At 53.5% G+C, this 15,469-nt stretch overlaps 1 protein-coding gene across 1 annotated transcript in view; it reads left to right on the top strand.

Moving 5' to 3' along the window:
• The first annotated feature begins 4,665 nt into the window (after positions 1–4,665).
• LRRC43 (leucine rich repeat containing 43) overlaps positions 4,666–15,469 on the top strand; it is a 15,073-nt gene continuing 4,269 nt past the window's right edge. Inside the window, exons 1-10 of the mRNA XM_059408336.1 lie at positions 4,666–4,769; positions 6,175–6,435; positions 7,425–7,535; positions 9,052–9,191; positions 10,703–10,941; positions 11,573–11,760; positions 12,518–12,735; positions 14,430–14,571; positions 14,747–14,914; positions 15,024–15,209. Coding sequence (XP_059264319.1) covers positions 4,677–4,769; positions 6,175–6,435; positions 7,425–7,535; positions 9,052–9,191; positions 10,703–10,941; positions 11,573–11,760; positions 12,518–12,735; positions 14,430–14,571; positions 14,747–14,914; positions 15,024–15,209 — 1,746 coding nt within the window. The 5' untranslated portion in view covers positions 4,666–4,676. The remainder of the gene's footprint in view (positions 4,770–6,174; positions 6,436–7,424; positions 7,536–9,051; positions 9,192–10,702; positions 10,942–11,572; positions 11,761–12,517; positions 12,736–14,429; positions 14,572–14,746; positions 14,915–15,023; positions 15,210–15,469) is intronic.

Below are 15,469 nucleotides of genomic sequence, written 5' to 3'. Positions count from 1 at the left end.
TGCCAGGTGGATCCAGTGTAGTTACACAAACCCTTAGATACAAAGAGGAAAGCAGAGAGACTTAAAGCAGGAGAAAGACGCAGTTGGCATTGCTGGCTTACAGAGGGAGGCGCCAGGTGGAAAGCATGAGAAGATGAATTTGGTCAAGAACCATGAGTTGGAGGAGGACAACGGGCCCCAGCTGAGAACCAGAGCCCCAGCTACAGCTCTGACTTTAGGCTGGTGATACCTTGTGAGGAGAATCCGGTTACTCCACACTGGACCTCTAACACATGGGGGGGGGGGGGGGGGCGGGGTGGCTCGGGGGGTTAAAGCCTCTGCCTTCGTCTCAGGTCATGATCCCAGGGTCCTGGAATTGAGACTCGCTTCAGGCTCTCTGCTCCACGGGGAGCCTGCTTCCTCCCCTCTTTCTCTGCCCGCCTCTCTGCCTACTTGTGATCTCTCTCTCTCTCTGTCAAATAAATAAAATCTTAAAAAAAAAATTTCTCTCTAACACAAGGAAGCTGTGGGACGGTAGCTTTGTAGGTTTAAACTGCTGAGTCTATGGTATTTGTTATGGCAGCAACTGAGAACCGATATAATCTCCAGTGGCTTCGTGTTGCCAGCATTACTGGGTTCTCCTCAGCCTTCCTTTTACTTGACCCCTCCATGACTCTCAGTAATGCCAGCCACTTCCTCCTTCTTAAAAACCTCTTTTTTCTCTTATTCCATGACAATATTCTCCTGACACATTGTGGCCCTCTGACAGTGCCTCCTCGGGCCAAATCATCTTCCTGCCTGGTCCTTTAGTAGGTGTGTCTCCAAGGGCCCCACCCTTGATCCATGGTTCTCACACTTGAATGTCTCTCTCAAACTCCAGATCTAAATGTCAGGTCAGCCATTGGCTAGGAATCAAGGGCATAGGGACAAGGTCAACGGCTCTGAACACCTCCACCTGAATGCCCCACCCTTGACCTGTCCAAAACCCAAGCATCTGAACCAGGGTAATAATGATGCTGGAGATGAATGGATGTGAAGGGACTGGGGAAATCTGTACGAGGCAAAATTCACAGGAGATGGTAGTTGACCATATATGGGGCTGGTGGAGAGGGAAGAGCTGAGGACTGCTTCTGGGTTTGTGGTTTGGGCAACTAGACTGACCAGAGGTGCTGCAGAGAGGACCACAGGGCTCAGGTGAATGAGGAATTCAGTTTTGACACAGTGAGTTAGAAGCGTCAGGGAACTCTCAGGGGAAGATGTACAGTGAACCACTAGGCATTTGGATCTGCAGCTTGAAGGAACTAGAGACATGGCTGCCCTATCTGCGTACTGTGCCATCTTCAGGTGCCGTCTGCACATTGTGGTTGAGAAAACTGTAAGCCTACCAGAGATAAGCAGTGAGAGACATGTGAGGTAAGTGTGGAGGCCAGTGGTACACCTCTGGCCACAGAATAGGGAGAGGACGATGACAGTCTAAAATGCTGAGAAGGCACTTGTGAGAGGGAGAGAAATGTACTAGAAAAACCTGTCATGGAGCAAGATGAAAAGTGGTTTTCAAGAAGGCGAATGCAATCAGCACCATCACGAGCCATGGAGAGGTTAAATAAGATGTAGGCTGAAGAGAGGGACTAGGTTTGGCAACATGAGGTCACTGGGAACTTTGCTGGAGGAGTTTGAGTAAGTAGTTGGGAGTAGGAGCTATTCTATGGCCGTTTGGGAAGGGGGAAAGTGCACGCAGACTGCTCTGTCAAGAAGCCTTGAATAAGAAGAGGGAAGAGGGGCGCCTGGGTGGCCCAGTGGGTTGAGCCTCTGCCTTCAGCTCAGGTCATGATCCCAGGGTCCTAGGATCGAGCCCCCGCATGGGGAAAAAAAAAAAAAAACCTCTGCTCAGCAGGGGGCCTGCTTCCGCCCCTCTGTATCTCTGCCTGCCTCTCTGCCTACTTGTGATCTCTGTCTGTCAAATAAATAAAAAATTTTAAAAAAAGAAAGAAAAGGAAAGAGACAGCAGTGGTTGGAGGGGCCCTTGTGGTGGAGGGGGGTTCCCAGCCATTCCTTCTTTTGGGCATTAGGATCTGCAGACCACTCAGGGCAGACCTTTTCCCTGGGCTCCTGACCCCTATCCAACTGTTGACTTGACATGGAGATGCCAGTGGGCATCTGGAACTTAACTCAGTCCAGACAGGACTCTTGATTTCCCCTCCCCAGATTTATTTTCCCTCACCGCACAGCAGCCACCCGGTTGTTTTATCAAAATCCCAGGAGTCATCCCAGATTCATCTCTTTGATTTGTTTATATTACTCATGAATATGTATCTTATTCTTTTTTTTAAATTTTATTTATTTGACAGAGATCACAAGTAGGCAGAGGAGCAGGCAGAGAGAGAGAGAGGAGGAAGCAGGCTCCCCGCTGAGCAGAAAGCCCGATGCAGGGCTCGATCCCAGCACCCTGGGATCATGACCTGAGCCGAAGGCAGAGGCTTTAACCCACTGAGCCACCTAGGTGCTCCATATGTATCTTATTCTTTAAGGACATGTGACTCTTTTTTTTTTTTTTTTTTTTTTGTCTTATAGTCCAGTTTTGGAGAATTTTTGTAAAAATAATAAAGGTGTTCTGACAGAAGGCAGTCAAAAAGGATGATAGATGTCCACCATAGTGGGTGTTTTCAGAAGGATCACATCAATAAATTGGACTTCCTCAAAGTTAAAAATGTTTGGTCTTCTAAAGGACTGTTTAGAGGATGAAAAGACAAACGTAGGCTGGGAGAAATAGATTTGCAAATCACAAATATGATGAAATATAGAAAGACTGCTCAAGCTTAGTTTTATTAGAATTAGGCAATTGTTTCTTTAAAATGACACCAAAAGCACAAGCAATATAAGAAAAAATAGATTACACTTCATTGAAATTAAAAACTTTTGTGAGTAAAAGGACACTATCAAGAAATTGAACAGACAGGGCGCCTGAATGGCTCAGCGGGTTAAGCCTCTGTCTTCAGCTCAGGTCATGATCTCAGGGCCTTGGGATCGAGCCCCACATCGGGCTTTCTGCCCAGCAGAGAGCCTGCTTCCCCCCTCTCTCTCTCTGCCTGCCTCTCTGCCTACTTGTAATCTCTGTCTGTTGAATAAATAAATAAAATCTTAAAAAAAAAAAAGAAATTGAAAAGGCAACCACAGAACAGAAGAAAATATTTGGAAATTATATGTAAAAGCGGGAACTAATATCCAGGATATATATATATATATATACAACTCAACAATTAAAAGACAAAAAAAATGTTTATATGACCAAAAGATTTGAATAGACATTTCTCCAAAGATATACAAATGGCCAAAAAGTACATGAAGAGATGCTCCATATTATTACGAGTCAGGCATTAGGGAAAAGCAAATAGAAACCACAATAAGATACATCACACCAAGTAAGATGGCTATCACTTAAAAAATGAACAGTAAAATAATAGGTGTCGGTGAAGATATAAAAAGTTGGAATCTTCATATAGAACTGATGGGAATGCAAGATGGTGCAGCTTCTGTGTCAAAGGGTTTGGGAGTTCCTCAAAGTGTTAAATATGGAGTGACCACGTGACCCAGCAATATAATTCCTAGGTATCTGTTAAAGAGGAATGAAAACATCTGTTGACACAATGATATATACAGGAAGTTTGAATGCAGCATTATTCATAAGAGCCAAGAAGTAAAAACAGACCCAATGTCCTTCAGCCAGCAGGTGAATGGATAACACGTGGTCTGCCCATACTGTACTATACTATGGTCTCGGCCAAAGGAGGAATGAAGTACTGATACACGGTATAACATGGTTGAAAACGTGATGCCAGACGCAAAAGGACAACTATTGTATGATTCCATTTAATATGAAACACTAGTGCGAATGGCGTTTCCTTTGGGGTGAGGAAAAAGTTGAAAATCAGATAACGGTGCTAGTTGCACTATGAATATAGTTGCATTGTGAATATACTAAAAATCACAAAATTGCCCATTTTAAACGGGTAAGTTTGGGGGTTCATAAATTGTATCTCAATAAAGATACTGCATTTCCAAATTATAGGAACCATAATAATCTTATCCCATTTATTTGTCAAAGCTGTGCCCAGGAGCCCTTACTGTGTGGCCAGCAGAAGGCTAGATGGTAGATGCTCTGAAAATGGAGAGATGAATGAGACTCCTCAGTCTAGAAGGGGATCTTGGTACTAGAATGATTATATATGCAGGCAGTGATTAAAACCTGTGACTCGGGGCTTAAAGGGATCCACATTGCAATCCACTGGTTAGAATCTTGAGATTGTTTGACCTTCGGCTCATTTCTCTTTTCTAGATCTGTCAGATGAGGACGACAGCACTTTTTTCATACGGGAAGCGCTCGGCACCTGCTAGGAGCTACAGCCCTTACAGGTTACAGTCCCCTGGTTGCGGTGGGAAGTGGACTGTTTTCCCATTGTACAGCTGCGAGCTGTACAATGCTGCGGACGGGTCAGAAGAGAGAACCCAGGTCGTCCCCGCCTGAGTCAGGGTCTCGGAAAAGCCCGCAGACACCCACCAGTCGCCAGTCGTGGGTTTCAGGAGCGTCTGCGGGCCGCGCGGCCCCGTTGGGACGAGCACGCGCCCGAGTGGGGCGCGCCCGCGCGCGTTTGTGTCCCGGCGGTTGCTCAGCAACCGGCTGGCGGGGGCGCCGCGCGGCCATGCAGAAGCCCGGCGGGACCCTGAGCGCGGCGGTCCGGGAGCACCTGAGGCGCTTGTGTCTGCGCGAGTTCCCGTGCGGCACTGGCAGCTGGGTGCGGGCGCCGGCGGGGGCGGCCGGACGAGGGACTTGCGGGGTCTGGGGGACGGACAGGACGGACCAGGGGCGGGAGGGTGGGCCCTAGGGGCCGCCAGCTGCAGGATACGGCTGATCTGGAGAGGCCTGAGGAGGAGGTTTGGATCTGGGCATTTAGGGAGCGGCGTGACCTGGGGTGGGAGCTGGGACACTGCCGGGGCAGACGGGATGGCTCCCCCAGAGCGCCCCCCACCCCGCCTGACCAGAGAGGAGGGCAGGACCCTCTCTCCTGAGCACATCAGGCTGACCTGGGGTAGGGTTTCTCAACCTGTTAGAGACACCAGGCTCCTTTTGGGGTGAAAAGCTTTTCCCCGGGGAAAGAGCTGCTCAACCTTCAAGTGCTCCGGAACACCTAGGGAGAGGCCCCACACCGCGGAGTGCGGGGCAGGGGCAGGGGCATGGGCGGCGTGGGGGTGGGGGCTTGTGGAGGGGATGGTGGTTTCTGAGCCGGCTCTGTCCTGAGGCCTGCAGAGGCTGGTGGGTCTGGAAGAAGCAGCTTCCTCCCTCCTTTCCTGTCCCTTGTCTCTAAGGCCAGAAACACTTCCCTTCTGAGGCTTCTCCCTGGGGAGCAAGTCTGGCTCAGGAGAACTAGAGCAGGTGTGTCTGCCTACGCTGCCCCCCCCCCCCCAATAAGCTCCGTGCTCTTGCTGGGGCTGGGGGGGCATGACAGGGACAGCCCACCGCCCCCTCAGAGGTGCACAGGAATATCCTGAGAGTCTGGAACGTTCCCCTCACACTTGCTGGAAAGCTGGCACCCCCCACATTGGTAAAGCACTAAGGGGAGGTCAGTGTTCCTCTTCTCATAGAGGAGAAAACGGAGACACTAATCAAGGAACTAATTCACTTGTTTGTTTCATCAACAAACTTTGTTGCACACCTACTGTGTGTGCCTGGCGTCCTTGAGGTGCTTTTGGGTTTCACTGATGTCTCTCAAGGGTCTCCCGGAGGAAGGGCTGGGAGACAGTCAACTCTGGGCCACTGTGATATGTAAATACAGAATTCACCTTTCCAGCCTTGCCACTTCTTCCTCACAAACCTTTCCTTGGTTAATACATCCCCCAGATGACCTTTTGCACCTTGTAGCTTCTAGTACATAAATCTTTCTGAAATGTTTGGGTGCTTTCCCCTGTTTCTTCAAGGTTCCCAGCTTGAGTAAACTCCTAAAGGCAGGAATGTAGTTCTCGGTCTATAGTTCTATCTGGGGCTAATAATCAGTCAAAACTATTGAGTACTCACTGTCTAAATGTCTAAGCTCTTTGTCCCTGATTGTCCTGAATGTTACAATCTGCTCTATTTGGGGCGTCTCGAGTCCTGGAGAGGGCTGAGTTACTGAGCAGCGAAATTCTCCACCTGCACCACTGTAGAATAAGTCACGCTTTCTTCCTCGAACGTGGCGAGCATGGAAGGAGCTGGTCCCCAGAGAGGAGGAGGCCGGGAACCCTGGGGAGGAGACGGTGGAGGCGCTCCTGGGCCTGGTCCGAAGCCCCAACTCACCCTGGGCTCTGCCGGAGGGCTCCAGCGCAGAGGACCATTTTCTGAAGGAACTGGCCATCCAGAATCCCCTGGTGCTCAAAGACACCTTCTTCTACTCCTACTTCAGGTCCCTTCGGGTGGTGGACAAGCAGGTAAGAGCTGGGAGCTGCTGGTGGGGAGGCCATCCCCCTACAGAACTGCAGAGTCCTTAGGGTGGGACCTCAGTGTTCAGTGGGAGGCGGGGTGGGAAGGTCGTCGTGCCCCCCAAGTTAATTTCACCAGCCCCTGCAGCAGGGAGACCCAGCGGCTCATTTGTTGTGTGTCTTTCCTCGTTCCCTGTCCCCCGGGGGTGGGGGGGGGTCGTCCAGGTGTGTCTTGCATAGCTGACTTCTGCTGCACCCTGCGGTAGGCCCCCTGGGTCCTAGGACAGACCTTTAAAGTATCTGTATTGGTTTTACTTAAACTTTGGGGGCTCGGGGTTAGGGAGGGTGGGCATAGTACTGTATGTTACTTTCTGTTACGAAAAAGCTTTCTTCGCTTCTAGCAAATAACAGACCCCAAAACTGCAAACTGCTTCTCCCCAAGAGAAACTGTGAATTTACACAGGACTGGGCATGGGGAGTGGGAGCCGCTCCTACCAATTTGCCCGGGACCTTGCGGGTGTCAGCTCTGAAAGTTTTGTGTCCTGGGAACCCCTCAATCCTGGGCAAACTGGCATGGTCATCAGGAAGGACCCTAATGTCTTTGAGGCCACAGACAACTGAAGATTCACAGATGGAGCTCTGAACTTCCGGTCTGACTCTGCTGCGCATCAGCTAGCGGTTTCTTACGGCCTCAGGGTTCACTGCCGCCCAGCAGGAGACAGCAAAGAACATGGCATCCCGGCCCTTGGGAGCTCAGAGTCTAACAGGACACTGAGCTGACAGTTGGACAACACCCCTAGGGGGCAGGGTGGGCTGGGGTTGAGGCACAGGGATCCTGGTGGGATGTGCCGGAGAGCCGCTAGGGAGGTCGGTTAGGGCAGGCGTGAGGTGACTCAGGAGGGGAAGTGGCCACCTGTTGCTGTCCCCCATGGACCCTATTTCTGCTCCGCAACTGCCTCACCCAGGAGAGCTCTCAGCTTCCTGATCTTCCCTTCCAGGTGAGCCTGGTGGATAAAGGTCTCCTGAAATTTCTGAATCTTGAAGAGTTGGTACTGAGTGCCAATCAGATCAAGGAGATAGACGCCATCAACCTGCCCCCAACACTCAGGGTAAAGGAGCCCAGACTCCCTGTGGCGTCTTTGTGCCGGCTCAGCCCAGAGACCCTGCCCCTGCCTTGTTCTGCCGCCTGAAGTTTCAGCCAGTGTGGCTGTATGCCAAGGGCCAGCCCCAGGCTTTGGAGAGGGAAGCCAGATTCCTCAAAAAAGTAGAATTTCTATGTGACCCAACAATGCCATCTCTAGGCATATGCCCCACAGAATTGAAGGCAGGGACTGGGATTCTTGCAGCCAAAAGCAGGGCCAACCCAAACATCCATCCACAGATGAGTGGCTAAACGAAATGTGGTCTCTCCAGACCGTGGGGTGTTGCTCAGTCATAAAAAGGAATGATGCATGCCACAGCACGGGGGAAACTTGAAAACATTATGCCGAATGAAGGAGACCAGACCCCGAAGGTCACATATTAGGGGGTTCCACTTGCATGAAATACCTAAAAGAGGCAAATCCACAGGCACCGAAAGTAGAGCAGAGGTTACTAGGGCAGGGGTGAGAGTGATGGGGAGTCATTGTGGTATAGGACGGGGGACCCACTGTGATGGAGACAGAGCCATCTGGGGTGGTGAGAACTAGGAGCGGTGATGGCTGCACAAGTGGTGCCGCTTAGCACCACCGAAATAGGGAACATGGCAAATTGTATGTATGTTGCCACAATAAAAAAAATCATTTTTTAAAGATTTTTATTTATTCATTTGACACAGAGAGATCACAAGTAGGCAGAGCAGCAGGCAGAGAAAGAGGGGGAAACAGCCTGATGAGGGGCTCAATCCCAGGACCCTGAGATCATGACCTGAGCCGAAGGCAGAGGCTTAACCCACTGAGCCACCAGGAGCCCCTGTGGTCTCAATTTTAAATTAAATATGGAACTTTGTAGATTTTGTGGCAGAAGGAACTCAGAAATGTGGCTCAGTGCCAGGCTTAGGGAGAAACCAGATGAGGCTTCGGAGCAGAAATCCAAGAATGTGCTGTCATCCTCCACCTGAGTCCTTACTCCAGCCCGGGACCCTCTGGCTCTCCCAGATACAGGCTGCCGTGGGATGAGCACTTGCCAACATGCTGCGCCTGTCCCCATCCACTCCACCATCACCTCCCATGCCAAATTTTAACATTTCCTTCGCAAAAGGAAAAGAAACTTTCCAAAACTCATTGCAGAAATACTTGTTCCCCAAGTGAGCAAGAGAGAATGAGAGGGAAGAGGAAGAGGGAGAAGCAGGCTTCCCGCCGAGCAGGGAGCCCCATGGGGGCTCGATCCTGGGACCCTGGGATCACGACCTGGGCTGAAGGCAGACACTTAACCGGCTGAGCCACCCAGTCACCCATTTTTCCCCCCATATTTTATTTTATTTTATTTATTTTTCCCCCCATATTTTAAAGGGAGCCTAGGCGGGCACAGGGCGGCAGGGTCTGAGTACTTCCTGGTCCCACCCCGCTGTTTCTCGGAGAGGGAGGGAGGAAGGCTGGAGAAGGACAGACTGGAGGTCACGGGCACTGTCTCTTCTGCTCCCCCCAGGTGCTGGAGCTCTACGGCAACAAGATCAGCAGCGTGGAGTGTCTGTGCACTCGCCCGCCCCCACACCTCCAGCACTTGGGGTTGGGTCAGAACAAGCTTCTGGGCCCCTTGGAAAGTCTCTATGTCACCGCAGACTACTGGTAACTCCAGAGCCCCGGACAGAGAGAGAGAGAAGGGGTTTAAGCCTTAGGTTTGGGTCTCGTCTTGGAGAACTTAGCTTTGCTCTTTTTTTCTTTCTTTTTTCCCTTTTTGCCTTATTCTTTTCTATAACTGCTGGTTGGCCACCAGCCCCAGACCTAGGATTCGTGTCTCTGACTGAATAAGCAAAAATTCCCACCGAAGCCCAGGGAAGGGGAGCAACGGGTGGCGGGAGTGGGTCAGACCTTTCGTTTTGATGCCTTTAGGGCAGGGCTGCTCAGCTCGGGCACTGCTGATGTCGGAGTGGTCAACGGTCGGTTGTGGGGCTGTCTGTACGCTGTAGGAAGTTGAGTGGCACCCCTGACCTCCACCCACTAGAGGCCAGGACCTCCCCCACACCAGCTGTAACTACCCAAAGTCTGTAGACTCACACCATGGCCAGAGTACCCTGTGTTCGGATTTTTTTATTTGGAAAACATACCTCCTGCTTCATACCAAGTGTGAATTTCGTAAAAACACGGAAGTGAAACCTCTGTCTTTCACTGCCTTGAAATTCAAAGGAGGGTACCCTGTTCATGGATCTGTTTTGCTGATGTCTTCCCTGTCTTCTTGAAGGCTGACATCGGGTAAGGTTCATGTGCTGGCCCCTAAGAGATGTTCTTCTTGGGTATTTCCTGTTGACTGACCACCCAGCCTTGCATCGCTGGGCTGTCCAGGCCAGGAAAGCAGGGCGGAAGGCTACGGGAGGGGCCCGAGTTCAGTCTGCTGGAGACCAGAGGCTGTGATGTGCTGCTGAAATGTCCTGCCTTCTTACTGCTGTTCTCAGACCTGGCACCTGTTTGCTTTCTCGTTTGTGTGTGGGAAGAGCACCCGTGCCCCCCTTCCTGGCCCTTTCTGCCAGACTGGGGTGGAGGGCGCCTTCTTTGTCCTCATTGGCATTCTTCTCTCACGTGCCCCCAAGTCCTGAATCACAAGGTTTCCCCTCGATGAGTCAGTCGGGCTTTGGAAGGTATCCTCCTGCATCTGGACCCGTCGAGTTTCACGCACCCTCTTCCCAGGTCCCCATATTTACTGGCCTCTCTTACCTCTGCCCATGGCTTCTCCCCACGTGGCTTCCTTCTGTCTTCCTTGCCAGTGTCAGTCTTTGTTGAGAACATTCTGGATGCATGGTGTTGCATCAAGATCTATGGGTGGTACCAAGAGTGCCACTGAGAAAAAGAGATCTCTGTAAATGGAAGTGATGGCAAGCAGGATGTGACCAGGGCCATCTCTGTCACAGTGAGGATGGCAGGGTCACTGAGAGGGGTGGGGGAGAGGCAGTAGAACCAAGAGGTTCTTCTCCCGCCCTCCGAGGCTCCCCTCCTGCCCTCAGCGTGGGCCTGCGGTCTGTGCTGGACACGAGGTGCTGGGGCCTGTTAAGCAGGGGAGGCCCGGCACGGGACCACAGCTGCCTGTGCCCATCGCTGCACCCACCCGGCCTCAGGACTCCCGGAGGGTCCCGCTCCCCTTCTAGGCCCAACCTCGTCTCCCTGGACCTGAGCTTCAACGACCTGACAGACCTGCAGGGCCTGATTGCCAGCCTCCGCACCCTCCCGCACCTGCGGGTGCTCGTGCTCCAGGGGAACCCGCTGGCCCTGGTGCCCTACTACCGAGGCCTCACCATCGACAGCCTGCCCCGGCTCTGCGTGCTGGACGACATCACCGTGTCTCCCAGTGAGAAGTATCAGTTCCGGGGGCTCAGCCGGAGTGGGGGTGAGGCGGCCGATGGGCAGACTGGGGAGGGGCTGGCACTGGACCCTCCCCCCCCCCCCCACAAGCCTCTGCTCGCAGGTCCACCATCGAACTGGGTGGCCTGTCCCCGCAGCTCCCCAGTTAGTCAGGGGTAGCTCACCTTCCTGATCAGAGTTCTCTCCCAGATTTTTGGTCCCTGTCACTGGGATCTGGAGACAAGTGAGAAGGAGGCTGAAACCATCCTAGGCCAACCGGAAGCATTCTGTCAATCCATTTCTGTACTTTTGTGGTGGCTTGAGATCACCCCCTTGTGGCCCACACCACAAGCTGCATCAGGGCCTTCTCGAGGTCAGGGCAATGGAGTTTGGTAATCATAGCTTCCGGTCTTGTGTGCCAGGCTGTGCTAAGGTAACATCGAGTCTTTATCTGTAAGCATCCTGTAAAGCAGCTACTATCATTCCCGTTATACGAATCCGGAAAACAAGGCTTAAGAGGGGTATCTTCAAGTCCCTGTTTGAATTCGGCAGAACTGGGATTTGAACCCAACTCTGCAAACCATGAGGCTCAACGCGGGAGGAGGGGAGAATGCAGGGACCTGGCTGGGCATGGCCTCCCCTGCCGTCCCGCTCACCTCTGCCCCTTCCCCTCGCAGACCTCTTGGCCCGTGAGGCCCAGCTTGTGGTGACTATTGGAAATGTCAAGGGCGTTCTGGACACCTCTATCCTGGACCCAGAACCGGGGCCTCAAGGCCCTTTTATCTCCTACAGCTATTACGTGACCTACGACTTTGTGGAAGATGAAGAAGGAGAAAGAAGCACGCATGGTGGCGTGCTGGCTGAGGTGCGTGCCCGCGGGCTGCCCTGGGGAACGGGGGACATGCGCTGCCCTTGCCTTCACGGGGTCTCCTGTGAGGCAGAACCGCTTCTTGGGGCCCAGAAAACCCCTTTACTCCGAGCTTTCCGGTTCACACTCTACTCGGAAGGGAAGCGGCTCTATTCAGCCCCTTTCGTGCAGCTCGAGTTACCTGTGCTCACCTCCTTCCTTTGCCCTGGAAATACATGCAGAGGGCCTCTCAAGGGGCAACATTTACAACCAGCCTGGCTGTCCCCCACCCCGTGCCTCTCCCTAGTCACCTTCTCGCCAAAGCAGACCCATGGGTATCCTCCAACCAGGAGAGGCGGGGCACACCCGAATTCCTGCAGAAATTTTACTGCTCCTACTCCCAACACAGACCTCTCAGAAGTGGCAAGACGGGCATTTAAAAAAATATATATTTTATTTATTTATTTATTTGACAGATCACAGGTAGGCAGAGAGGCAGGCAGAGAGAGACAGAGAAGCAGGCTCCCTGCTGCGCAGAGAGCCCGATGTGGGGCTCGATCCCAGGACCCTAGGATCAGGACCCGAGCTGAAAGCAGAAGCTTTAACCCACTGAGCCACCCAGGCACCCCCAAGATGGGCATTTTTAAAAACTTCCTGCCCGAGCCCGCGCGTTTGTTAGGGCTTCAAGTTCACCGCGGCGTAGACACCTGCTCCCGCACAGGCGCGACGAGAAGCCCTCGCACATTGTCCCCCGGGGTCTGGGTCTCTCCCGCAGATCGTCAAGCCCTCGCCCAGCACCGAACAGCTGGATGAGGACATCCCTGAAGAGCTCTTCCGGGAGGCCGAAGACTCCCCGGAGTCCGGGCTGTCCAGCCAGTCGGGAGAGCTGGAGGAATCGGAGGGCTCGGGGCACCTGCCCAGGGTGACCGACTCCGCGGAGGAGCTGGCCAAGCTGCGGCCGCGAATAGATCCCCGGCTCTGCCCCTCCCCGGGGTAAGGACGGAGGCCAAGCTGGAGCGGGGGACGGGGGGGGGGGCGGGGGTCCCTCGAGCTCGGTCCGCACCCCCTCCCGGCCGGACAGCAGGTGCGGCGGGGTTCAGTGTTCCAGGCCCCGGGAGCCCTCCTGCTCCCCGGACGCAGCTGCACCTTCTTTCCCCCAACCGCCAGGTGCTCGGAATGCGGGGCTGGCTGCGGTCCGCGCGCAGGTCAGAGAGGGGCAGCCCGTCCCCGAGTTGAAGACCCCGCCCTCCGAGTTGAAGACCTTCCCAGTCCGGCGTTTCCATTCATCCGGGATTTACTCCGGCCTCTGACCCGTGGTGTGGATCTGAGTCGCGGGTTCTTTCCCACGCACCCACCCCCAAAGCCCACCACGTGGGCGTCGTGCCTATCACGTGTTTTGGGGGGTGCTTTTTGTTTGTTTGTTGCGTATCACATGTTTTGTCTTACTTGATAAAGAATCTTTTTTGGGGATGGAGAATTTCACAAGAACTTGAAATCACTTCTCATTTAGTCTGGAAGCTCCATTAAACCGAGTTTTAAGTCATTGCAAAACACGAGCCTGGTTTGGGGCTTTTGTTTTCGTTTTTAACAAACTTCCTGCTATCAGCTGGGTTGCTATCTGTTTCTTCTGAGGACCAGAACTCAGAAAACAGAATCTGTGGCTGAGTTCTAATGAACCGAGCCTTCGCCCCCACAGATTTTGCAGCCCATGCCTTAGTTTGGAAACTTAGTTAGTTTCTCTTGAAGCTAAAAGAGTTTTTTAATTTTTTTAATGACTTAAAACCTCCACTGAAGGTACATGATACAGGCTTATGGAGAGTATGGGGGAGCTGCCTTGGGCTGTGGGGCTGAGTTCCTGTGGGTGACAGTGACGGAGGTGGCTCCCCGAGCTGTCAGAAGAGGGGGAGCCCCCAGCCAGCCCCTAGCCAGGCTCCCCAGTAAACCCCAGCTGACAGCCTTGTGGTGGTGGTGGTGGTTGAATTTTGGGAAATAGCAACAAAAAAGTAAGAACCACAAATGATTCTGCTTAAAAAAAAAAAAAAAAGTCAGTTAGAAAATAAAGGTTTCTTCTCCTGTATCCATTGAACTCATGCCATAGAATGAATTGCTCTTATTTATTTATTTATTTATTAAGGAGGCTCTACATCCCAGGTGGGGCTTGAGCTTAGGACCCCCAAGATCGAGAGCCCCCATTCTCTCCCGACTGAGCCAGCCGGGCGCCCCAGAGGGAATTACTCTGAATGGTTTTGTGCGTAGAGTTCCTTGTTTTTTTCTTACACACTCATATATATGAACCTATATACACCTATAATTTTTTTTCTCAAAAAATGTACTCATATTCTGTCTCAGTTTGAAATGTGCTTATTTCGCATGTGGCTGTGGACACACAGACCTGTTATTTAAAAAACAACAACAAATGATTCAAATGTAACCCACATATACAGAAGAAGCCACCTTGCGGCCAAGTGATGAGACTCAGGGAACCACTGCCCTTGATAAGAAACAACAGACCAGAACCTCCGAAGGTTCCTTATGCCCTTCCCTTCTTCCAAGGGTCACTGTCAACTCAACAAACACCACTAACTCTTGTGCCTCTCTTAGACCTTCCTATACATGGCCTCGGGCAGTAATGCCGTGTTCCGGGCCTCCCGGTGACGGCGCCCCGCCCTCCTCCGCCCCGCCCCCAGGACTGTTCTCTTCAGCACCGGCCGCGAGCCCTGGACTGACGTCATCCCCTGCCACTATGAGATGCATCACACGCTCCGGGACTTGGTGCCCCTCAAGGCCTTCCTGCTGGCAGGGACCACCGTGACCATCGTGGAGGAGAAGGTGGGTGACGGGGTTCCCACGCTCCGTGCGTCGGTCCCCTTGTCCCGTCTTCCGATCTGTCAGGGCGTCCCGGGCTCCTGCTGCCTTGTAGGTGAGGTCTCCGTGCCTTTCCGGCAAGATCCCGGCCAGCCCTGCGCCGGCCTCCTTCACTCGTGGCCACCTCGCTGTCCCCTAGATTCTCGCCTGGCCTGCAGTGCCTTCAGCTGTCGACGCTGTGTTGTCTTCCAAGAGCGGAAAGGGGGAGAAGGACAAGAAGGGGCAGAAGGACAAAGACAAGAAGGCAAAGGACCGGAAGGACCAGGCTGGGAAAGCGGAGAAAGAGCCGGTGCCGAAGGTGCCGAAGGTGCGGCCGGGCTGCCCGGTGCCCGGGGCCGGGGCCGTTGCGGTGGCCGGGGGCGCTCTGGGCCCGGTCCCTGCCAGGCCCCATTCACTCTCCCCGCCTCTGCCCCCAGGAGCAGAAGGCGTCCAAGAAGAAGGAGCTTCCTAAGGAGCTCCGGCAGGACCCGCCCATCCTGCGGGTGCTGGGCAGCGGCTTGGTGGCCTTGGAGCCCCTGCTGGTGGGGGCGCCACTGGTGTCCGAAGTGTGCAACTTCGGGGTGATCCGCACCTTGGAAACGGACAACCTGATCGCCCTCAGGGTAGGGGGGGGGCCCTGCCACACCCCTCCCCACCGAAACAGTGCTGGGCCCGGAAGGGCTATGCAGGCCTCTGAGCCTCCTCTGGAAGGCCCCGTGTGGGCAGGCCCCGGGGAGGCACGGGGGGGGGGGGCGGGGGGAGGAAGGGGGGGGGGGGGGGGGGGGGGCTCCACCCCGGCCTGCAGCTGTGCCCAGCTCCCAGCTCGCTGCGAGCAGCCCTCTTAGGTGTGAGGAGCCCCGCCAGGGGGCAGGTCAGGTCCCCT

The sequence above is a fragment of the Mustela nigripes genome, chromosome 8, assembly GCF_022355385.1.
Source record: "Mustela nigripes isolate SB6536 chromosome 8, MUSNIG.SB6536, whole genome shotgun sequence".
NCBI lineage: Eukaryota > Metazoa > Chordata > Mammalia > Carnivora > Mustelidae > Mustela > Mustela nigripes.
Note: the sequence above shows the minus strand (reverse complement) of the source record. Positions and strands in the feature narration are given on the sequence as shown.